The 26,034-nt window shown below is 43.1% G+C and overlaps 1 protein-coding gene across 1 annotated transcript in view; it reads left to right on the top strand.

Annotated features, from left to right (window-relative positions):
- SLC27A6 (solute carrier family 27 member 6) overlaps window positions 1–26,034 on the top strand; it is a 678,599-nt gene that overhangs the window by 159,170 nt on the left and 493,395 nt on the right. Inside the window, exon 2 of the mRNA XM_069625623.1 lies at window positions 13,985–14,194. Within this exon, the coding sequence (XP_069481724.1) occupies window positions 13,985–14,194 (210 nt within the window). The remainder of the gene's footprint in view (window positions 1–13,984; window positions 14,195–26,034) is intronic.

Here is a 26,034-nt window from a genome sequence, read left to right on the forward strand (position 1 = left end):
TAGCTCCGGAAGGTAGCCAAAATCCTCAACAAAATGCCACCATAAGTCCATCCAACAACTGAACACAACAGCCCCTTCACCCTGTCCCACCTGCCCCCCCCTCATCATCCCCAACTTGACGATGTACCCCATCAAACTTATGGACCATTCCACGGGTGGCCATGTTGCTTCACATGGCCGCCGATCAGGTCCAACAACTCCACCAACCAAAGTGCCTGGTGTACCTTAATCAGTTACTCATCTGGGCCCCGGGCCCAACCAGGGTTGACACACAAGTGTTTCTCATTCCACGGGTCTGGGCCTGTTTTGTGCTGGTCTGCCCCTCTGGGAGGAAGGGGTATGGAAGTTTCAATATAATGCATGGCCTCCGCTGAGGACTCTAAGAAATGGGCCCTGCCCGCATGTTCAAGCCTCATTTTTGCCGGGAACATTACAGCGTATGGAATCTGGCGCTCTCTTAGGAGCTTCTTAACTGGCTCATAGGACCTTCTGCTCGCTTGAACTCCAGAGGAGAAATCAGGATAGAAATGTATGCGACTTTCCTTATAGTGAAGGGTGCCCGCCTCTCTCGCTTTTCGTAGGATTGTGTCTCTCTCTCTATAGTTGAGGAGCCGAGCAATTATAGTTCGTGGTAGCGCGCCTGGTTTAGGTGCAGGGGCCAGCGTACGATGTGCTCGTTCCACCAAAATTTGTTCAGAGAAAGCCTCCGGTCCGAATAGGGTTTTAAGCAGTGTCTCAAGATGTTTCTCCATTTGGCCCTTTCCAAATGATTCCGCTACGCCCACGACACGAATGTTATTGCGCCTGGAGCGCGATTCTAGGTCCTCGCACTTGTTCTGTAGCTTCGTCATGCTTCGTCATGCTTTCCTTAATTTGGATGAGATCACGGCTGTGGTGCGAGATAGTATCTTCATTAGTGCTGATGCGGGTTTCAGTTTCCGTTATGTGTAGGCTTTCCTTCTCCACTCTAGCCTTTAAGGAGCCGATGGTAGAGACTGTCATCCAATTTTGTGTTTATTGAGCAAAACCCATTTTGGACTATAGCCGTTAGGTTGTCCAAATTCTCACTGGATTCAGCAGCAGGGTTCTCGGTGTCGGCCGCGTGGGCGTCAGCTGACACGGCCTGACCCTGACCCCCCGTGTAGGCGTCCATGGGGCCCTTTCTCAGCTTTCCCGGAGTCTTGGAGCCTTTTGCCGGCCTCTGTGGTTCCCCCATGATGAATGGCGTTCCAGGTGGTGCAGTATACTGTATCCCAAATGTTCTACAGTTTTCCAGTAGGGGTCCCGCGCCACAGCCAGCACCAGGGCCTACACCCCGTCTGATCACCCGCCCAGGATGTGCTCCGTCGGCCCGGCAGCCGCCCGTCGGGCACTGGAGCCTACCGCCTCAACAAGGGTGATTGCGGGTCCGATTTAGCCGCTACCCCGGCCGACCATGTGGCACCCCGCGGGGGCTCCCTCTCCGCCCAGCCTCGCCTCCTTACCGGTCGTCAGCTCGGGTATTACTACCACAGAGTTCCTCAGGCCGAGTACTGCGATTTGCACCAGATGCCTCGCCCCGCACCGCACTGTAGGGTTCGTAAGGAGTTCTCTGGGGCTCAGCAACTGCGGCACCACTACTGGGTCGGGCCGCGGGCAGGTACAGACCGGAGAGTCGTCCACGCCGCGGTAGCCCAGATGCCGTAACGTGTCACCAGAAGAGTGTCAGGGCCGAGCCGGCACCAAGCTCCTCCCCCTTTGGGCCCAGCCGTTTCAGCCGCGCCGCGGCTCTGTAGTAGACTGCTCTGCAGCTCGCCTCCAGATTTCTGTCCCTCCGTGCACCGGTCAATCTGAATCGCTCCGTATCTCTGGCGTCCCTCGACCTCGAGCCTCAGGAATTCGTCTAGTCACCCACGGGCGGCCGGGCCAGCCCCCCAGATCGTCCGAGCCGAAACAGGCAGCGCTGGACGGATAAACTAGCTCAGGATTTCTCGGTGGAGCGGGAGCTCTTAGATCAGGCGGCCATTTCCAACGTGCGCAACAGCGCCCTTGGAGATAGGTGTGTTCTAATGATTGTTGAGGTGTGCATGGTGGTATACAATTATGTCTGCAGCTAGGCTGAAAATTATGGGGGATATCCGCATTCTATTGTTTTTTTGGTACCAAGGAGAGAGTCAGCATAATGGTAGGTATGTGCGAGTATCCATGCAGTTGCAAGAGGTACCATCTAAGTACAACCATCCAGGTGCAATACATTTCATACCCCCCGAAAACCATTAAGTGCAGTACATAGATAATTCGCAAGACATCTAACTGTGACCGTCTTAATGAAAGGCAGTGGGAAAACGCACCTGGATTCAAAGTACACGTCCACGGCAAGATATGCAGATATGCAGTAGTGGTGAGGAAATGCACCTAGATTACAGAAAACAGCAGTCGGGAAAGTGTGCCTAGAATTTATAAAGTCAAATGGATTCAACAGTGTAATAAAAGAACCTTTAACTACAATTTGAGCAGTGCAATGAAAACCAGTTTACACCCTGGGCTAGATGCAGGTATGTATAAGGTAGTTTAGTAAAAAGAGTGGTAGGGTTTTACTGGAGTACAGTAATTACTGTAATCCCCGTCCAGGAAATCCAGCACAGCATGAACCTTTTTAAGGTAAAACAGGGATTCCTAAAATTCAGTTCATAGCGTTTTATAGCATTTGGAGTTACACGTTATATATCTCAGTGCTGAGTAGATATCTTTTTCTTTCAGGAATCCCTGGTATGAAACTCGCTAGATAGCATAGAACAGCTTCCTTGACAAGTGTCGTTTTTTTCCCTGAATACCACTAGGTAAGACTACACCTATTTACTTAACAAACTAAATTAAAATAATCCTTCATGAATAGCATTTTCCTCCTCTGGCCATTATATGATCTACATTTGCTATGTTGATGTCCCTGAGAGACTCGCCATTATGTTACAGGGTACCCAGAGTAACAGAACCTCGGGTCATGGTCAAGAGCAGCTCCGATAACAAGGTTTCATCCATCTAGGCAACAAGGGAGGCCACTCTTCCTCTTTTCTCTTGCAAAGCAGGTACGACGTAGTGCTTTTGAATAGGAGTATTCCTTAATATTAGGAATTGATGTTATTAATGAGAAGTATAAACAAAGTGGTCAAAACATAAAACATGTGCAATGCCATGTATTTATAGAGCCTGTCCTGAAGATGGACACTCAGACAGAAATGCATTGGCAAGGGTCTCTGCACGCATATAATGAATACAACCTAAAGGTTTTTGCTCGCCTTGGAAGCAAGATGACCCGCAGCAACACAGGTTCGATTCCCGGGTCCATGCTTAGAAACCTCTGGGTATTAAGTGCATTATAAATACTCCATCATATCAAAGAACTATGAGGACTTTGTATTTCTTGCATCTGATTTGTTGTAAAATAATTGAATATATGTTTAACATGCAGTAGTGTTTACTATACCCTAGGCTTCTCCAGGTCTAGTGCATGTTTCACTAGACACTTTCTGCTTGTTGTACTCTGCGCCCAGACCACACTTAACCTTATCAGTCGCTGCTGGTTGACTGCCGCAGGATTCTGAGGTGAACAGGGACAAACGTGGACAGGAGCTGCTTCTTTGGGAGCTGCCCTTTGCATTGTGGCCCTTACCCAAGGGCTGCCTGGACAGAGCCGGCCCTGAGTGGATGTCCTAAAAAGGCCTCATACACATAATGAATACACATTGTTTATGTGAAAGAATGATCAATAGTTCCATCCAGACAGTATATCAACACATCTGCTGCAATAACACAGACGTATTTGGCCTAAAGAGCTCACTTTTCTCTAATTATGATTGCATTAAATATGAGCACATGCAGGAGAGACCTGGCCAAACTGTTCTCAGAGCCTTTTTATCATATCTATTTGTTTGTGTTCCTTTATGCAGCTAACCTTTTACATTTTACAGACACTCTGCCAGAGCTCTCAAATTCCACTCACCCACTCGCAAGTCCAATAAAGTTTATGAAGGGCGAGTATCATTTGCATTGGATGTTTGAAACGTTTATGTAACATTTACTTTTTTTGCAGTAATTGTCAAATAAGTTTCTCTGTGTATAGATGGCTTCTGGGTGGCAGATGTGTGCCAAACATAGTGGGTTTGCGGTGACATGCACCATTTTACAGAAAGCGCGTTTACATTTTTTGCCACCCGTTGCTATGGGTCGAGTAGGTAAACGAAATTATTTAACCTGCAGGTCTAGTGGAATTTTAAAGAATTTGCAAGGCCTGATTCGTCTCCCTAATTTTTATCTTCGGTACACAAAAACTTTGTATTGATGCTCATTTGATGTTTTGATGTTTTGAAACCAAATAACTTCTGGTGCCTTTAAAAAATATTAGTAAAACATTTCTAATCAAATGGGTGTCTCTGATAATCAAGACCATTTTAATTAGCAAATTTTGCGAGTCAATTGCTGAAAACTAATGTATGCCTTGTTGTCATATATGATGTAATTCCTGACCCCATCAGTGATGTCATGTGTGATGTAATTAGCGATGTCACCAGTGAGGTGCAACAGGGTGCGCATAGTTATGGTGGACCTGTGAGAAATGAGAGTGCTGACTTTTAGGGGTTTTGTTTAGTTAAATCTGATCACCTGAACTCTCTTAACTAGTGTTTTTTTCACTGAATGTCAAGGGTTTTGTTGTACTATAGTTTCCTCGGGGCCCACTAGCATAACTTTCAGCCATGGCCATTGGCCACGGCTGAAAATGTTGCAGTTTCTTGAGGTCTCGCTAGCCACAGAACATGTTTCACCAGTAGCTTTCTTTTGGGCCCACTAGCCAAGGCCATTGGCCACGTCACACCATTAATGTGTTAACACCCATTTCCCCCTGCGCAGTAGATGTAGGCACTGCTGATGTTAAACCTTTTTATTTTTTTTCTGACTCCTTATTCCCATGATAATCCTTTCCAAAAACAGAAATCCATTTCACCGATTCCCACGATAAAAGGGAAAAAAGACTTGGAGTAAAAAAAATGTCCCCAATCATCACACTCAACTTATGTCACCCTTCTTTTTTCTAGGTCCCCTCACTCCACTCAGTTGTCCCCCCCCCCCCGCTGTCCCCCAAACCCTCCACCATTGCACAGTAATCTCTTGAGATTCCTGTGGTCTTCCACAGATGAACCAAATATTTTCAACCCCGTTACTCGCTCAGCAACCAACCCCCAAATCTCCACATTCACATAGCGGCTCACTCCCGACCTCTTGCCTGATGTGAATGCTATTGCTATTTGTATAGCACCTAAGGCCAGGCCATCTAACCGCTGTTTTTCAAAACAATCAGTGGAGTCATTACATAAACAGGAGAGTTTGAGTCTTTCTGAAGTTGACAAGGTTATTCGACTCACTAAGGTCATAAGGGAGTGCATTCCAAAGGTTGATGCCATCCTTTATCCTCTTCCAAATAGCTCACATCGAGCAAAAAGAAATGTAGATTTTCATTTCTGAAAATCCTCTCTGCCGCAAACCACCAAGGTGGATACATATAAAGGTTTTAGAAGCAGGGGGCACCTCCATGTCTCTGTCAAATATAAAAAGAACTACTGGATATATTTACCCCAAGCCAGTCAAGGAAATGAAGTCCACACTTTGTGCTCAAGTTGTTTATTTGGTCCAAATCTGTCCAGCAGTTTTGGCACTACAGCTGTTCATAATTGCTCTTTTTCCCTATGAAAAAATGAATGGGAGTAGTCTGAAAAGAAACTGTGCCTTTTTGTTTTCTTAATGTTTTAATTTTCTAAACTATTGTTCCCTAAAAATCCAGTTTCGGGGGGCCCTTGACAAACATTTTGTTTGGGAAATTTCTTCCAAATCCATCCAGCAAGTCAAAAATTATTAGCAAAAGAACTGGGAAAGACCTGGCAGAATTTAATTTTTGAAAAGCCTCTGCTGCAAAGCACCATGGGAGGAATGGCTATTTTTTGGGGAGCAGGGGGCACCTCCTTTCCCCATTGAATATTTTAAAAATTACTGAGCAGATTTACCCTAAACCTGTCCTGGAAATTGAGTCCATGCTTTGTGCCATAGTTGTTTCCTATCTAGTACGAATCTGTTTCGCGGTTTTTGCTCATCGGCTGAAAAAATTGATAAATCTTTCCCAAAATGTCCAGTCTGGGAGAGGGAAGCCCCATGTCAAACATTTTGTTTTGTAATATGTCATCCATCCCCCAAGTCAAAAGTTATTAGCATTTGACTTTTCGGATTTCGTATGGTTCATAGGTTTCCAATTTAACTATAGGGCGGTCACTGCCACCCTATAATATAGGGTTCAGTTTGCATCAACCTCAAACTCTCCTTTCCTGAAAAAGTAAATTTCCTCGACACCACCATAACAATAAAATATTGCCAGCTACAGACCACAGCATATCGCAAACCAGCAGACCTGGCCAGCTACTTGAAGAGTGACAGCTTTCACTGAGTGCATACAAAATATGCCACAATACTCAGCCAGGTATTAAGATACAATCAAATATGCTCAGGCAAAAGGGACCGGGATAGAAACATAACATACTTGGAAATCAGACTTCATAAACCGTGGATATAACCACAGAATTGTGGACACCCAGATTCACAGGGCAACACGGATCCCCCGGAAAAACCTCTTGCGATACACAGAGAAAGACGCAAAGCCGGGTGCGACTGGTAGTGACATTCAGTCCAGAGTTGGAAGCCCTCTGCAAGATTGCTAAGGAACTCCAACCCATCCTGGAACATGATGAACGTTTGAGAGAGGATTTCTGTTAGGTAAGATTGCCACAGGGCTGGTAAATCTTCCTTGCCTGGATCAACTCCAGAACTTTTTGCTTTTCTAGTGAGATATTTTCCATTAATACCTCAGTGAGTGGGAACCTTTTTCCACACTCACCTGTCTTTAACTCTTTTTATGGGTGTAATTTTTAAGACTCTCCATAGTGTCTTTTTAAAGTTATCATGTCTAACAACTTATTGGCAATAAGTGCCTGTTGTTGCTGGGGTGCCCTAGGGGCTCCCCCTTTAACTTTCTTGTGCTAACCTTGAGTGAACTACAGTTCCCAATGGTAGAAAGGATCTTTGGATCCCTTTTACATTTTATTCTGTGAAACCAGCACACCCCACCTTATGTGGAGTGCTGGGGAGATGCAATGTATCCCCTTTCACATTAAAACTGTAACAATCTGTTACAGTGGCAAGCTTACCTTTAATGGCTGGTGGCAGTGATACCTTTTACTAATTTGGTGCACCTTTACCGCGTGCTGTAATCACAGCTGCAGTAAAGGCACCTAAGGGTGCTCATTTTTACCAAAATGGCCCATTGTCTTCTTTTTCTGCCATTTCAGTGTTTCTTGTCGTTTCTTGTTCCTTCCCCTGACATCCAGGGTGGGAAAATCCTTTGTTTGAGTTTTGTCTTTGGCGGGAGTCCCCTGGACACCCCGCCCACGCTCCAGTCAGTCTGTAAGCACAGGAAGTGGGGGAGGGGTCCCAAACTTCCCCCTCCTTTGTCTTAGGTCTTCCTTCAACTGGGCCAAATCCCAGTGGGGGGTTGGCTGTCCTGATTGGACAGCCAAACGCCCCTTTCTTGTAAAATGCGGGGAGAGAATGCAGAGGTTGTGTTGCAGTTCCTGATAAATACTGGTAACCTGGAAGCTGAAGTGATGTCGACCACTGGAACCGAAAACCGAAGAGGATGACGAAGGAAAAGCGGCGGGAATGATTTCCAGCGGCCGGAGAGCCTGCTTTGTAACCGGAGCCTGCTGCAGCCCTTCCTTCCGATCGACCTGGGGTCTCCGAAAACGACGACCCGAACCCAGAGCCTGGTGAGACCCACTAGACTCAAGACGACCTGCATTTTGAGCCATCCCACGGGTTGCTGCGACCTTGCGTTCTTGCAATACCTCAATACCCTGGGACCTCCTGCCACTGTGCGGTGCATGGTCTTCCGAATTCCGAATCTCGCTGAAACTTCGTGGGCATCTTGGTCTATCTCCAGAGACACGAATCAAGTCCAAAAAGTCCCCTCACAAGAGTACTGGACCTTTTAAACGACGAGAATTCAACCGCGATTTTCTGTCTTCTTCTGTGCTCCTGGAAAAGGCGCCAAACCCGCAGAACCGCATTCAGCCGTGAGAGAAATCTTGCCGAGAGCCTTCTTCATCGATCCCTGCTGCAAAGTCCCTTCTGAGGTCTTGTGTTCAGTCTCCAGGACAAGGAATCCAGTGACCGGGTATTTGGCTGCAGTCCCTGAAGTTCTCCTGCTGCAATCTCTTCTTCATTGCTGAGGTACTGTGTTGGCTTGGGTATATACTTACCTTAAGCCTGTTGGGATTTCTGTGTAGTCCTGGGGTGTTTTCTGTGATTGGGAGGTCCCTCGTCCAGTACACCCAGTCCCACTGCTAGAATCCTGCTGGGGTGTCTTCTGTGAAGCCCCTGGACCCTCTTCTAACCCTAGAAGTAAAGTACTCACTTGTTTGCCCAGTTTTCCTAAGGAAACTCTGGCTTTTGCTACTAAAGAACTTATTCTAACACTGCCTGTTTGTCACTAGTCCTAGTGACCCCCCTCTGCCACTGAGAACACTCATGCTCTAAGGGAAAAGACTTTGAAGGGATTGGGACTTCTTCCTAGAAAAGAAATCAAGTGTTTTTACTTACTTGTAAAGTGTTGGTTGGTAACTGTAATTCTAAGAGTGAACAGTTACAAAAGTTCTTACTGATCTTGGATGTGTGATGCACTATTCTTAAAAGTATGGTTAACATCTTTCCTTCCTTAGCCACTGTTTTGCCAGTCTAAAAGAAAGTAGATGTGAAGGTATTTTACTCTCCTGTGATTAGGTTGTGCCTCTTTACAAAAGTAATGTGTTGGTTTCACCAGATTATTCCTGAAGGGTAATTGTATGAGTGTCCTCCAACTGTTGGTATCACCAGGTTAGTCCTTTTAGGATAACTGTATGAGTGTCCCCCAACTGGGTCTTGCTTCCCCTGACTTGCTGCTAGCCTGTCTTTAATAAGTCTACATTAGGTTGTTGCCTACCTAGAATATCTATTCAGTAAAGTGTGACATTGGGTTTTACTTTCCCCTTCATTGTGAAGTTAAAGTAAGTGGGTTTTACTTACCTTGTGTTAGCTGTGTGCCATCCAAAACAAGTTACAAGAGTTATTGCTTACCTCAATCTGGGGTTCCCTGATTTTCCAAAGCATCTGTAATTGTACATTACATCCATAGGTATTACTCACCTGGTATAACTGTGTGTTATGACAAAAGTAGTTATAGGTTTTTACTGCACCTAGAATAAGTGTTTCACTATTCACTAAAATTATATTGTCCAGTTGACTGCTTATGTGATTTGTTCCAAGAGTCACTGTACAACTGGAAGGGCCTACTGTCCTTGTATTACCAAAAGTAATCTAAAAGTAACCATTGGTCTTTTACTCCCAAAGAATAGGGTTGGCCTATACTAAATGTGTATGACAAGGTTTTGACTTCCCTAGAACTACTGTTAGGTGTTCCAAATAAGGTCTACACTTGGGTCTGTGTACTTTCAAGTGTAGTGTTGTGTTTTATATTGTGATTTCATATAATGTTTCAGTATTTACTTAACCCCTAGATTTATCTGGGCCTACTTGTATTTAAATAAATCCTTTATTTTTATAATACATAGTGTTTCAGTGTTTCTTTGGATCATTTGTATTACAATTTTCACTTGTACTGTATCTACTGCCCTCTCTCCCTCCTAAGATAAGCCTGGCTGCTCTGTCTACGCTACCATGTACTCAGGTGGTACAGTCTTATACTAAGAGTGGAGTCTTGTACTGCCTCAGTTGAATGGTTTTACTAGGCCCTTAAGTGGACTTCAGAAAAACTGTCCTAACAATTTCCCTGATATGCCCTTACTTGCTTTCAGCTAACCAGCCAATCTGAAAGGCATGATGGTCAGAAGCAAACTATATACGGAACAACCAAAGGAAGGTATCTAAAAGAATGGCAGAGGGTAATCCCTCATCAATAACACTTGGGATAGTCTTAAACAAATGACAGACCCCCCCACAGACAGACCCCCCCCCACAAACAACTATTCATCAATAATGATTGTCAATTTTATTAGTAAACATATTACTATAATTCATACACAGTAATGACAGTATAAAATACTAAAATGCATAAACACAAAGCAGCAATTTAATAATATATTCACAATTACACAAAAATACATAAAACAAACATGTTTTCCAATGTTAATTCAGTTTAGTATAACACAAGCATATGTTTTCCAAACACTATTCGCACGCTATGTTGGTAGCTCAATAAAACCAGGGAAAGAGAGGCTCATAAACCAGCCACCAACTGCCACACGATGGACATAATGAAATTGAGAATGCCCCTGATGAATGTCCGGCAGATTTGAGCCGCCTCTAGTACATTCAGAGCTCTACCGTAGTCTTTTATAGTGTCTCGACAGCATATAGTTTGTCGTAATGCTTTTTTTCAAACGTGCGCAATTGTGGGTTTCAGTCTTGATGGTTCGATGGGGTCAGTCACTAACGTACAAGATTAGTGGCAAGTGCGGTCCACTTCATGGCACAGGGATCTGGACACAATGAAGCGCAGCTCAAATCACAGGCGATGGAAGTATATTTACATCAGCAGCTTGATGGTAATTTGATGTGGGCTCCTTGTGGCTTTAATGAGAAATCTGTTTCTATACGCTCAAAAGGACTGCTATTTTTATACAGAAAATGTCTAGTGCAGCATTTAGAATATGCTCCTTTGTGGACAAGCTAGCAATACATCCTTTGAAGGGCATGTTGCGGATAAAGTGGTCAGGAATGTATACTTGCCCAATTTGTAAACTGCTAGCCAAGCTTTAGCAGGTTTTCCAACCAAAAATGGGTTTAACGGATTGCTTGTAGGTCCACAACATACTTTCCATTGTCCTACAATTCTTGGATAGTAAGATGTGATGTCGCGAGACATCGATATAAAGTTTCTGCTTGTGCACATTGCCTTTCTCTGCATACTTTTATGTTAGGCACTATGTGGCCTAACAGCTGCTAGCATGCCAATCACTTATGCCCAGGTAAAGATATATATGGTGTGTCATTTATGTGGACGTTGGTAAATTGAATTATACACCCAATGCTCAACAGGCTCACATGGGTAGAAACCTATGAACACCAGCGTTTAAAAGACAAAGCACTGTCTAGGCTAAAGTACCTGCTTGATTCAAGGGTAGCGGGAACACAGAGCAAGTCTGGAGACGCTAGGAGAGATAGAGAGCTGGCCCTTAAAGAGGAAGGGAGACTAGGAGGGCACAACAGATTGTCTCAAACCCTTGTGGAAAATGGAAAGCCAAAGGTTTTACACTAGAGACCCCTTTTAGGGAAGGTCTAAGGCCCATGGCAAGTGGGCAAGAGAATTTCAATTGTCGTAAAGGCTTCCTGAATGAGGGTGCGGCAGAATATCCATTACAGCCAATATCCATTACAGCCAATATCCAGGAGGGAACAGTCATGAATCTTGAACCTCAAAGACTAGGAGTGAACTGACGTGACTGTATCTATGTTATCACTGTGCACCCCGTTATTGCGAATGTGAAAATGTTGAATACGGCAAAGGTGGTGCGCAGTGATCATATAGATTACACTGCCCTGCATTCCTCTGGCCCACAACCCCTCTATCCTTACTTACCTTTTCTCTGCCGTCCTCCAGCAGCTCTCCTCGGCAGTCTCCCTGCAACTGAAGTTTCCTATCCCTAAAGTGGGTAGGAACTTCCTTTGCAGGGTCCTCCTTTTTTCCTTTTTTTTTTTTTTAGCACATCTTTATTTTACTTCCACTTTCTTTCTAAGCCTGCGGGGGACACCCCTGCTGTTTCCGAATACCATTATACCGTACATGGGGAGCGGGTGATACCCCCACTTCCCTTGTTTGGTATAATGGAATTAGAGAGTTTTGTCACTGCCGAATGCACAGTAAATGCGCATTCAGCATTTTATTTCCCCAGTAAACTGTGAATCTTGAACACCAAGGTCCAAGGTGGACCTGTTGCGACACCTGAAACCCACTGTCCAGGAGGGGAACTTTCGTGAATCCTGAGGCCCAATTTCCGGAAGGTTGAGGAAGTGTGGTGTCCTGTCATGAATCCTGAAACCCAAGACCCAGAAGGGACCTGTCCGGAAACCCAAGGTCCAAGAGTGACCTGTTGTGCATCCTTTGATCTTGGCGTTTATCATTGCCTTGAGCTCTCCCACAGCATCTAGAAACCACACATTACCCGTGTCCAACAAGAAAAAGCGTTTTGGGGTAGTTTGACTTCTAGGGATACTTGTGTTTACTCAATCATCGCTTTGTGGCTATAAATCCAATGATCTGAATTTGCTTACAGCTAATATTAGTGGGAGGGGATGTTGAGGTCAATGGGGTGGAATACAGTGGAGTGTGAGTGTTTAGAAGTACCCCAAAGATTGGGCATAAGCTACAGACAACTTTATATATGCAATTCTTTCCGATTCATTGGCCTCTAAAATGTTGCATTGATCTTGTTTAATGGATTAAGAATGTATTTTCGTATCTTGTCCGCATGAAGAATTTATTTTAAAAAACACTTTAGTGAACATTGTTTACATGGGTGCTATTGGCACATGCTCGGCTCATCAAAAGTGTATCAATTTGTCCAGTTGTTTTTTGTTCCATATTTAGCTGATCTTAGAATAGGTCACAGAAATGCGCCTCTATTACTTTATGCAGACAACACTGTTCTTGCTCAAACCACCAATTACCTGCAGAATTTACTGGACACAAATACCACACATGAGGAACCAAAGCCTTCTGGCAAATGGCAAAAGCTTGATTGTAATGGCACTGGGTATACAAAGCCCTAAATTCAAAACCACGTGGGTGGATGTTAAGGAACTGTGGTGTACCCACAAAATTAATTACTTGGGTACGAATTTAGTGGTGTAATTCTCTGGTTCAGACACTATGCCACCACATGTGCGTAAACAAGCATCATTAATGCCTAATCTAATGCAGATATTATGGATGGTCATGATATCATGGGGTCTTTGGGGTTTACCTTGTGGCAATTGGCAACATTTATTAGCAGGCAATGAAAATCCGGATGCTCTACCGATAGCTGGGTCCATTCCCTTGTAACCCAAACAAAGTTTGCAGAGGCAACGCCGATTTATATGTAACATGAGCAATCTGGTTAATATATAGTCGATAATTTGACGATGCTACTATTATAGTTCTGGTGTTAACTATGGGCCAATGAGAACATGGTTTATACAGGACATTTTTGAGGTAATGTAGCCCTTCTCAAAAGCCCTACTGAAAGTTTTGTTTGCCAGCATGTAATGGGTTGCTACAGAAACTATTGAAACGACTGAGGATATATATACTAATGAAAACTGTACAGGGGACAGAGCCCAGTCTCAGTTGGGTACATAATGATTGATTAAGAGAACTTCTAACACAATTAAAATGTGGAAAATTTCCTGTAGCTAATCTGAAATTTAGTTGGACAATAATTGACACTTTGGAGCAAATCTACAATTGTGGATTCCCAGAACCTGAAACCACCAAGTCATTTTTGCTTTTTTGTACATATTGTAATATTCTCCAGACATTTCACTGACAAATGAGAAATAAATATAAAAGAACATGATTGATTCCTATGAACTATGTTAGAATAGGACTGTATGTATTTTAACATGCTTAAACCACAATGTATGTGTGGGCATTTTAGATTCCTATTTGGTCATTTGGTAAACCTGAAATTTAAATGTTACTAAATTGGATTTGATATATGCTGAGAATTTATGAATTGTTTTTAAGAAATGAAAAAAAAACCTGCATTTGATTTATTTTGGCATAGTTCTTCTTGCATTGTTGTGCACTGAAATGTTGACTGAAATTGTACAAGAAACTTTAAATATAAATAATTCTACTAAATTTGTTTGCCAGATATGCTTGATGCACTGAAGGAGGTTTTGCCCAGCTTGCAGGAAGACAACATCACTATCTGGGTGATGACAAAAGGCTCTACTTTGCCTGGAGTCCGTTGTGTTTTGGAACTTTTGGAAGACTCTTCTGATGATCCGATACCATCTCACCTCAGATCTGTCAACACCATCAAAACGCATGCTCTCTATATTTTCACCTCTGGAACAACAGGTAGATTTTCTTTCTTCTTTTTTTTTCTTCTACAGATTCCTTTGAAATCTTACTTTCAGGTGCACGCAGACCGATTGAATATGCACATTCACATTTCCAAACGTCAATATATAAAATGGCAAATGCTTGATTGTTGGGCATCATTAAAAAGAGTCTGCATTTACTGATAAAATGGGATTGGACGGTCCATGTGTTGATGTTATTTACTCTCAACTCATAGGACATAGTAACACAGCATGTGTGTCTGTTGAAGCTCTATCCTCTCACCCTGGTTTTTTAACTCCACTTGGCCCCTTTGGCCCACCTGAGATCTACCTTCTCCTCTAACTTTCAGTGTTATGTGGATTACACTCCGCTTTCCTTCAGGCTCCACTCAGCCTCCTCTCCTCTCTCGCTGATTCCTGACTGTCTATCCACGATTCAGGTTGGGTGCGCCTCCAACAACTATGCCTTAATGCCAGTAAAATGGAGATCCATCTCATTGGGACCCTTACCCCTGCTTTCCCTCTCTCACTCTGGCCGTCTTCCTTGGGCCCTCTTCCTTCGCCTTCCTGCGAGGCACAAATTCTTTGGTGTCCATCTCCGACTCTTTCTCTCCTCACATCTCGGACGTCACCAAGGAAGTCCCACTACCAGCTGCACCGCCTCAAAAGGACTCTTCCCTTTCTCACTTTCACCCAGAAGTGCACTGTCTCCAGAGCCTAGTTCTCTCTAGGCTGTACTACTGCAACAGCCTCTTTCTCAATCTGCTTTACTCTAGTCCTCGTCCTCCACTGGCTCCTGGTGGCTGCAAGGATCAAGTTCCAGACCCTTTGCATTGTCCACTAGGCTTTCTGGGGCCGGGGCCCACACTGCATCCCATGCTCTCTTCCAAAATATCTTCCTTCTTGAGCCCTTTGCCCCGCTACCTCCAACTCGTTAAGGGTTAGACACTTCTCCAGGCAGACAGTGGGGGGGTTGATCTCTCCCCTCTGCAGGTGCCTCCGTCTGGAATGGCCTCCATGCCCCTCTCAGACTTGAGCCAGACCACCTGAAGTTCTGGAAGCAGCTCAAAACCTTCCTCTTATCTGATTTTTCTCTCTGCCTCCCCTGCTGACCTACCTGACCTACCTGTCTGCTGTACTGACTGGTTGCTTGGCTACCCTCAGAGTCTCACTGGATACCAGGCTCTTTCTTGATCAGGCACCCTTGCACTGCCTCTGGGCCTTCCACACACTTGGGGGCTGTAACAATAATCCTACAGTACCTTGTTCTCCTTGCGCTATCCAGAGCCGCGTTGCCTTGGCTGCACTTAGTCAGAGCATTGCTGCCCTATTTTCCTTTCCCCTCACCCTTGCACTTCCACCCTCCCTTTCCCCTTGGACTTTCGTTCTCACACATGCACAATCTGAATGACACGAGGCCTAGTAAGATGGTTTGTCTTGTCCTGCCTCTGTCTTTCCTCCCTTGTCTTGTCACGCCTAGAAACACTTGTGTACAGGCGCGTTATAAATAACTTAGCATATCGTACCTCGTCCCGTCCACCATTTCCCCTGTACTCCACAATCACTTTGAGGTCATCTAGTATAATAGCACTTTTCGAGCGCACACTAGAACACTATTGTAAGTAATGTTTTATGATTACTTTGATATTTATCACAACATCATACATAACCTTTAAGTATTATCCCTAACTCTATGAGGGATATCATCTGATGTTTGGGTATATGCTTTGATAAAGTCACAGCATTCAGGATGTTTTAGTCCCTTCCATAGCCACAGAGAATTACCCATATTTACCCTTTCTAGACAAACAACTCAAACTAAGAAATGGCCACGAACAGCAGGGCACTGAATTGATGATGTTTCACCAGTTTCTGCAGCTTTCCTTGCAGAAGAAACCAGAGCAACAAAACAAAAGAAATCAGTACGTCTTAAAATAATGCACTGCACCTTTTTAGCTTTTGATCATAGTTTAGGCAAAAACAAATGCTAGTATTGTGAATTGGGTGGATTGGATTGCTCGATGGATACATACACACCAGTGGTTTACCTCTGCCCTGACTTACCCACGCTGTGTTTTCAGGCATTTCTAAGCCACTTCAGAATAGGACACATTAAGCATCTGCCACTGGTACTTTCATGCTGTCTTTCAGATTTTTGAAGTGCAATCTATTGAAGAAAGATTTGCAGCTGTGATTTGCCATCCTTGGTCTGCTTCTCTTGTCACATTAGCAATGTGTGTCTAGCTCGTGGTCTGCACAAGTGGATAATTTGTTTGCTGCATGGCCCAAGTTCTGTGAGAAGTCATGAATCTGCTTTTTAGCTTTAGATGGTTTAACATCTTCTTCATCATATTGTCATCACATCATAGATACAAAGGCACATGCATAGAACATGATACCTTAATAGATGCATGATTCATATGACATTACAATTGAGTCAGGCCAATCAATATGTCATGATGCATTAATACAATCCTAATACTATTTTACCTAATCGGGAATATAGGTCTATTAGATGGAATCATGGTGATATGCATAACAAATGTTGCCTGCTTAGCCAAGATCTATTGAGATAATGTGCTACTGCATAAGTGGATGATACACCATCATTTCTGCTACATAAGAGCACATCTTCTTCAACTCTTCTAATTCCATTAAATCTTGGTTTTCAATATAATTTCCTAAAATCAAGATAACGTGGGCATATTAAAACAAAATGTATTTCGCTTTCTCTTTTTAAGTTGAACTAGAAACATTTTTCAGAGAGGTTGTTATCCTAATTATGTTGATGAACAGCCAAAGGTAAAGTACCAAGGCAAGTTTTTTGGGTGGATAATGTCCAAATATTTCTCATCCCCTAATTAGTTTTTCTATCACAGTAAGGACTGAGATGTAATTTGTAGTTTACACAATAATGAAGCTTCCTCTTGCGCTTGATATATGCTCTTAATTGTGGCTTTAGTTTTTTTGTTAATCAACTCTGGGTTTTGACAGTACTCATCGTGACCCAAACTATTCGATCATTTTTTAATATGCATGAATCATGTGGTACTTGTCCCTCCCTCTTGGGACACAGTTTTTCACAACATCTCTATATTTTAACAAGGTAGGTATACTCTATAACCCAGCCCAGTATAAAGGTGGTTTAATTGTGGCAAGGTGATTTATACTCGAAGTTAACCTGTGTGAGCATCGCGATTGTTGGGGTTGTCGGTGGGAGTCCATTTTTTATAAAACCATTCTCAATCACTGTGAATTCATTGATCTTCATGTTTTCCCACAATTCTAAGTCAAGACCGGAGGCTCAGATTATGCTTTCTCCCTTTACTGTAATACTCGAGCAGCATTAAACATCAATATTAAAAATTTCACACAACATAAAGAAATACATTTCCCAAAAAATTGTTACTTTTTGTAGTCCATTTTTTATATGTTTAACTTGAACTATGTGACCTGTACAGCCAATCCTCTCACTGACAGTCCCATTCTCTCTGTTCTTGTCCTTCCTTCTTTGCTACTCAGGCAGCAGTTAAGTACTCGCTCCTTTTTTATTTATGCATTTAGTTTATATTCAATCAAGAACAAACTTTTGCACATAAAAACACAAAATTAAAATAGCATTACCTGCTACATATGGAGAAAGAACAGATTCATCAACACAAGTAACTAAAAACACCACTATATATATATAAAATAAAATGACAGCTTTTCTATGTTCACTACCTAAATTGGCCATATGGTGACTTCTTTTGTAACAAATTATCAATTCATATCTATTCAATCACCGCTTGCCATATATGATAGGCAGAAGCGTTATGTACTACTGATTCTGCCCCTATCAGGTCCGATCAAAATTGGTCCCTGCTTATGCTCTCTATGGATGTGCCACGACCTCCATATCACTTGGTGTACAGGGGTTTCAGTACAAAGCATGCTGTCCATAAATGTCGAATTGTTTCCACTTCTGTAGAGCAGTACCTACACATTATATCTTGGACCTCATGGGCAGCCCTACTCCACCTATTTGTGTATTCCTTAGTTCCCAATATATTGAGTCTTAATTGCAGCATAAATCTCCTAAACGATGGATTGGACCATTTTATTAGGTAAGTTTTGGGTTTACCCATCTTGAAACCTTGGTGAGAGTACTCTCTCCATCTCATGAGCTTACACAGATTGTCTATGTCCGTAACCATATCCCTCTACCGAGATTTCTTTTTGGTCACTGACACATAGTCCGGTCGTTCACATATTGTGTCTATTTTTAGACCCAATTTGCACAGATAATCTTCCGTAAAAATACTCAGCTCCTTCCTAAAATAGTTGGAACATTCACCATTTGTTGTTTTACCAAATAACCGTAAAAGGGGATTTGTTCGTGCTACCCTTTTTCCTATTTTTAGATACAGAAGGGTTTTTGGAATGGACCAACTTGAAAGTAATGGCTCTAAACCATACTCCAGGCGCAAGGCCTCCACCGGAACGCCCCAGGGCATATTCATTATAGACCGCAGAAGTTTGCCATCCAATTTCGGTAGCCACACAACATCCTTTTTTGACAATGTCTCAAGTGCGTGTAATATAGCCTGGCACACGCTAGAGTTATAGATTTGTATAAACCCTTCTGTGTTGCTTTCAACTCTGTGCTCCACTTAAGATTTTGTTGCCATCCACCTTCACCAGATCTTAGTTACAGTGTGTTCTTTGTATTGCAAGGCCGATGGAGTCGCCGATATGGGGAAACCCAAATATAATGCTTCCGTTGCCCTTTCCAATGTTATGCTTTCCAAATACCATGATATTTTATTTTGTCTTTCTGTGGGAATCTTTCAGACACATCGTTCTTGTCTTGTTTTTATTTATAATCATAAAGTTCTCTTTAGCATATACTTCTAAGGCGTTCAGGGAGCGCTGAAGACCAATTTGAAGATGATCAGCTTTATAAACCAATTTTTATATCATCGGCGTAAGCCATGATGACAACCTTTACACAGTTTATTGTTGGAAGAAAGTTTCTTATATCCTTTAAAGCCTGGTCCATATCCGCCTTGTAAAGGTTGTACAGGATGGGTCCCAGTGCACATCCCTGTTTCAGGCCATCACTAGTGTCAATGTATTTTGTCAGCACCCCCTCTTGATTAAGACTGACTGCCACTGTGGTGGTGTTATATAGCTCTTGTATAAAATATAGGAGAGCAGGTTCAATGCCCCATGCTTTCAATTTGTGCCATAATCTACTTCTAGATGCCAGGTCGAAGGAATTTGAAAAGTCCACATAGCAGCAGTATAATATATTTTCCCCTTTTGGGCATATTGCTCTCATAAATGTCAAAGCTGCTATGTTAGTTGTACCATAACTCTTCCTGAATCCTGTTTGAAACGGGCTCAATATGTTCTTATTTTCTGTCCAGGTGTTTAGTATTTCCAGAAGGATGAACGCAAAATGTTTCTGACAAGAGTCCATCATCGCCAGCAGTCTGTAGTTAAGTGTTATCAATCTGTGCCCTTTTTTAAAAATTGGCACCAAAATGGATTGTCTCCAGCTCTCAGATATTTGGCCAGACTTTAATATTTCCCCAAAGTGCTGTGCCAAAATTCTCACCCAAAAGCGGGGATCAGCTTTATAAACCAAATTTGGGATGCCGTCTGGTGCCATTGCTCAGGAGGCTTTTGATTTTATTATTAGTCTTTCTAGCGTAGTTTTCGAGAACTCTTCTTCCATTTTTAACTCTTGAGATTGAATCAACCCTGCTCCAAGTTATTTTCTCTCCTCTGTCCGACTCTACAGATAGCTGGACCTTTGGGTAGTATAGATTTTGAATGTTTTGCCCAACCTTTTTCTGATATAGGATTTAAGTCCATCTTAGATGATACATTTCTAAAACTTGTAATTACGCCAACATTTGGCCTTGTCGTTGCCAAGTAAACAGATTTATCCAGTTCACTGTCCTAAAAGAAGCTCTGTGTTTTTTGCCAATTTCTGTATTTCGTGGCCAAGTTCTTTTTTGTAAGTCTCTTTTTGGAATCTGATGTTAATTCTAAGTTACGTTTCACCGCTGCCTTTTCGTTAAGATATTTTCTCTCTCTTTCCTGGACAATTGGGTCAAATAGTTTGTGATCTTGATCCTGGATGTTTTGAAACCTTCCTTTTGTTTTTTAAATATGGTGGAATAATCTCTTTGATTATCTCTTCCAAATTCCAATACCCTGTGGTAAGCAGGCAGTTCAATTTTCCCTCATTTGTTTTTATTGCTTCATTTAACCGTTCTAGGTCTCTATGTAACCTTCTCTGTCTATTTCCTGAGTTATTTGGAAAGAAATTTGCACAGTTTTGCAGTTCTTCCTGGCATTCATTTTGCGTGGACGTCCAGCGTAATATGCCGTGATCGCTGGCTCCACTGTGAGTAACCTTTATCTAACTGCATATTTCCTGCATTGTCCTATTCATTACCACGTTATCAACTAGGGAGGAGGCTATGCCATTTTACCATGTGTATATTGGTGTTGAAACCTCACTAGTTTGCATTCCCATGGGATCCAAGTCAAAAAATTAAAATGATTGCCAACTGTATTTTTGTCCCACGTTTAGAACATTTGGTAGTCGTCTAATAATATCTCCCGCCAGTATAATACTGCCTTGCAGGGGTGTTTTCCATCCAGCTGTTGATAGCCTCTGTAATTAATACTTGTATTGATTTAGTCTGTGTGCCCCCTGCAGGATCATAAATGTTGATAATTAAAATTTTACCATCAGAGGGGGTACTGGAGGATTGCAATATGCCCATTAGAACGTTTGGGGATTCACCTGTGCTTCACCAAGGTTCCAATTTTAAATGAGACCTAACTCCAATGGCAAGACCCCCGCTCGCCCTGCTCTTGTTAAGTTTTGTGGCCGCCTTGTGAAGAATTTGATACCCATCATTATTGAAGTTTTTAGTGCGCCAAGTTTCTTGGAACATTAATATGTCCACCTCCTTCATCAATTGCTGGCCCTTAGGATGTATTAAAAATGATTTGTCCTCTTGTCTTCCAAGAGGACCATGATTACTTTCCAGCAGCTTTCTCTTGTCAGTTGGCCCCACTGCATGCATTCTTAGGCATCCATAAAGAGGAAGTACTCATTCCTTTATATTTTGTGAAAACACTGTGTGTGATAAGTGTTATTTGATTGTTTAGTGATTGTACTTTATTGCATGTGAGCGCGCACAACAAGAGCACTTCATTCTACGATGGAACGTATCTGTGGAAATTAGGTGAGGAATGGCGCGACGGGCTGGGAGAAGGTCTGACACCGGAACAGAGCTCTGTAGGGGGCTCACTCGCACAGAAATGGTGCGGTGCGACAGGAATCAATTCCAGCGCCAAACCAAGGTGATTTCCGTGTAGCGCGCCCAACGAGAAGGCAAGACGGTGAATCGCACAGTATGCAAAGTCCTATACAGATGAGAATAATTACGATAACTTTAAATCAGTCGACCGGAGTGCCGGAAACATGGCTTGACGGACTACTATATCATCTTTGGAAGGAGAGAAAAGATCAGTGGAAAAGTGAAACATCGCCATCTAGTGGCAGACAAAGATATAACAATCACTTTTAAAACAAACTATCCACTGGTACAACACAGACTGGCAGCATAAAGCAAAAGTGCACAGCACAAAAAAGTCTGGCACAGACCCAAGCAAAAGTGAAAACAAGGTAAACCCCTGACCCACATTAAGCTGCACATTAATGGCAACAGGGCCAAGATCCCTGTGGGAAACCACCAGAGTGCCAAGATGCACAGCTCCAGTCAGAAATATGACAAATCCCATACCAGTAGTAAATGGGATGAGACGGACAGGAGTCAAGCAGCACAGAGGGTACTGAGAGCAGGCTTGGGCTCAATGTGCCAAGGCAGGAGTTTGGCGGATGATTTATTAACCGTCTCCCAAGGGATGCAAACCTTAAGGGGCAAAGCCCCTGACCAATACTACAAGGAGGAAGGGGGAAGAAAAAAAGCCTGAAAGGCGCGCAGCAACCACCCACCCCTGGGCCACCATGTAGAAAGAAGAGTGGTGGAAAAAGACTGAATTCAAAGTGTGCCTAAGTATGCTGTTGGGCTGAGACGCTGCTCCAACCTCATTTGGACGTGTGTTTTTCCTGGAGGAATCTATTAACAACTTGCGGTGACTGCAAGGGCAAGAGAAAGGTCCCCCCGCGCCTACTAGGTGAAACACTTCAAGGACCTAAGGACTTCGTATACCGAAGTAAATATCATGTGAAATTTGCGCTTCCCCATTAAGAACAAGGGTTTTGGGCTGTTCTTGTTGGAGTCACCTTGTGGGCTGGGCTTTGTTGGGTGGAGCTGTGGGCTCCACCAGTAATGTTAATCTGACGTTGTAAGCATTGTACGTTACTTACGTTCCTATCTTTCTCTCCTAGACGCATTGCATGATTTGGCCCCTCCCACTGGTTCCCAGAAATTCCTCATAACATTGGGTGTACGCGCATTCAACGCGCGTATTGAAAGTTTGGGCTGTTGGGCTGTTGGGCTGTGAGGGGTGGAGATAGCACTTATTAACATTCCGTTTGTATTCTATTTAAGTGTGGGTCCTGTGCTGTTAACTACACGAGTATCGAGCTATCTGCTGAATGACAGGTGGCTCATTAACAAATTATGGCTAGTGGCTTGCGCAGCGGAACATGCGCGGAGCCATCCCAGATAGGTAACCTGAATGTGGACTTACTGGTGTGTGCAGGTAAGAGCACCTTCCCCGAGATGAACCCTGTTGACTCGTTGCCCTGTACCGAAATTAATGAAAATAGCAGAGTTAATGAGGCTCACAATGAATGTGGTTTTCCTTTAGAGCCAATTTTGTTAAGTACGGGGAAGTTGGTGGAGGGTGAGATAATTAAAGGGACTGCACACATTGCGCAGGTTCACACGCCTGCTTCGTGCACTCTTAATGTGGGTGAAAGGTCAGATGTAACATACCTGACCCCAGAGAAAGCCCTTATAGAAGGTGCAGTGGTCCTGGACAATGAATTTATGCATCCACACGAAATGAATATGTCGAATGCAACTATAGGTAACAATGAGTCCGGGAATTACTTATCTAAGATCAGACCGGACATGATGGCGGAATTGGATAAACACGTCAGGTTATCCATTGGTATCCTGACTCCACTAATTCCACATACTTATGGTACAGAGGTATTTACTTATCCGAAGATAAAAAATGCCCTGTGGTGTTCAGACGGTAGGAGAGATAACATAGCTCCCCTATCAAGAGGCACCCATGAAAACTCACTAATGAACGTCACTTGTTAAATGGAGACAATGACTCAAATCCAGGAAAAAGTAACCTTAATCTGTATAACTTTTCAATAGGAGGAGACGCAGGCAGCGATGCCCTGCTGCATGGAGTCGAAGCAAATGTTAAAACATCCTCTCCAGTTGTTTCAGAGACGCCTTTTACTTTTCCAGTAATTATGCGTATACTTGACCTTTTGGATAAAGGGCACGATTACACTCATCACGAGATTAGGGAAATTAAATCCTCGATGACTGAAATCCTTGCTAAGACTAATAGGTTGGAGGGCTTTATTATTGCAAGGGAGACTTGCCGTACCAACCTAAAAGAACCCCCTAAGGAATGTAGCACTGCATTGCTATGTCCAATCTTAAAGGATAAGATGTCCTTTGATGAAAGTATGCAATGCTCAGAACCCAGTGCTTACAGTATGGCTGAAATCGCTGCTGACATTAACGCAATGAAATCTGGGATAGAAGAGATTAGGCATAATATCCTTCAGATCATGGGTGGCTCAATTACTCAGATGCCGCAGGACGGGAGTGAGTCCTTGGATAGCCCTACAGCTGTAACAAAGATAATTGACCTACTGGAGGAAGAGGAAGACACTGTGTGTTATCAATGAAAAGGTAGTTTTCTTGTCCAGACAAATGAAGAAATTACAGAATTGTGCAATTAAGAGCTGAGGGGAAACAAAAAAGCTGCAAGGGAACCAGCTAAAAAAACAAAAAATATGTCTAGTGAAAAAACAAAAGCTTGCAAACTCCCGATGAAAAAGAATTCCACTGACTATTGAGGATGACATAATAGATGTTGATCAACTTAGTGAAGAGAGCCAAGCTCTTCTCCGACCTAAACCTATTGCTCAAGCAGAGAGTACAGAGATACCTGGAGCAAGCATTAAGTGTGAAGCAGAGAGGAATGGAAAGGTCTATTAAAAAAGTGATTTTAATTCCTGCATCTGATACAATTGGCAAAGTGGAGAAGAAACAGATGAATCTTAATAATTACTTTCGCAGGAGGAAAAGAAACACACATTTACAACCCAGCAGTTTGGTGTTGAAGGGACTCCTCCTGAGGCGAGTCTGGTGGGAAAGGACAGATGCAGGAAGGTTCTCAAATGGAGAATAGTAAAGTTTGTTCATAGGCAAACGTTTGCTCCGGGGGAAATGTTAACTTCTCAGTGGGTACCCTTGTGGCTGAGAAAGGCTTTATCATAGTAACTGGTTCGGGCAAATCCAGGGAACTACCATTAGAGAAGGGGTAGTCCAGCTTCTGCATGGGGGTGGTGGGCAGTTCGGTATTACTTCTCTTCCGCATGATTTGTCCGACACCTTTAAGAATTGTAACCTTCCTGGTCTCTCACTTCCTCCTATTGGGTGGCGGGGGGATAGTGTACGGATGAGACCAGGCAACTGGTCCTTCAGCATGTCTCTCATGTAACTGGCCCCTTGCATGCAATGCGGCCACTACAAGCACCTAACTTGGTTGGGACTGAGCCGCAAGCATCTATATTGCGGTCATTAAAAAAAGCACTGGAAGGAGGAGTGATAATCTCAGAAGCCCTGATTAAGGAACTGGACTTGCACAATAGGTTATTGCCCCACTTGACTGGAAAACAAGTGCTCAAGGATCCTTAATCCACTGTGAGAATGATATGGTGGGATTGGGGCGTGAACTGGGGAGTGAGAGTATGGTTGATAGTACAGTAATGGTACCCTCTGATATGCCAATAGTTACTAATTTAGGCAGTGGAAATGTATCCGACAGGCATAGCGAAGAAAAAGCTAACCCCTTGACTATGGGTGGGACAATTAACATCATCGGCCTGGAAGGTAAAGCTGACATATTAGGAGGAGTTAGGATTAATAGAAAATACCTGTTAGAACTCATGTTATGCATTCCTCCATTAAGAATGCTTACCACGAAGGATTTCAATGGTATTTTCTTATCACGTCAGAACCATAGAATGATTATGTACCTTCTGCACGCATCTTAAAATTCATATGGTCACATGGTCAGAATTGCTTGAATTGCTTGAACTAGGCTTTGGAATACAAACATTCAATGATGAAATGTTAGCGCAGGAATTCTTACAATATCAGTTGCCTTGCAATGTCAAAGAAACAGAGTCCATCACTGGAATGACTGGTAGTAACTCTGATGAAATATTATGTATATCCCAATTGCTTTCCATCACAGCGAACATCAATGAGCTCCCTTGGGTTGAGCCTCCTCTGAAAACAATCTTTAACAACAAGTCGAATAAGGCTGCTAACTAGCAGAAGTTGAACCATGATTTGGCAATATATCCATGGAACTCATGTGGGTTCCTCAATATTTCTAAGTGGTTAGCTTTGCTACTGCCTTTGCAAGTACCGAACATAATTTTCATTCAGGAAACTATGAAAACTGAGGACCTGGTATTGCATGGTTTTCAAACTTTCTGTGCTCATGCTACTAAGGCTAAAGAGGGCCGGCCTGTGGGAGGCTTGGCAATCGCAATAAACAATAATATTTTTGATTGTGCTTCTAAGCTAATCTAGGCATCCAATCATGTTC

The sequence above is a fragment of the Ambystoma mexicanum genome, chromosome 6p (assembly GCF_040938575.1).
Source record: "Ambystoma mexicanum isolate Mex_15411 chromosome 6p, UKY_AmexF1_1, whole genome shotgun sequence".
In the NCBI taxonomy this organism is placed as follows: Eukaryota; Metazoa; Chordata; class Amphibia; order Caudata; family Ambystomatidae; genus Ambystoma; species Ambystoma mexicanum.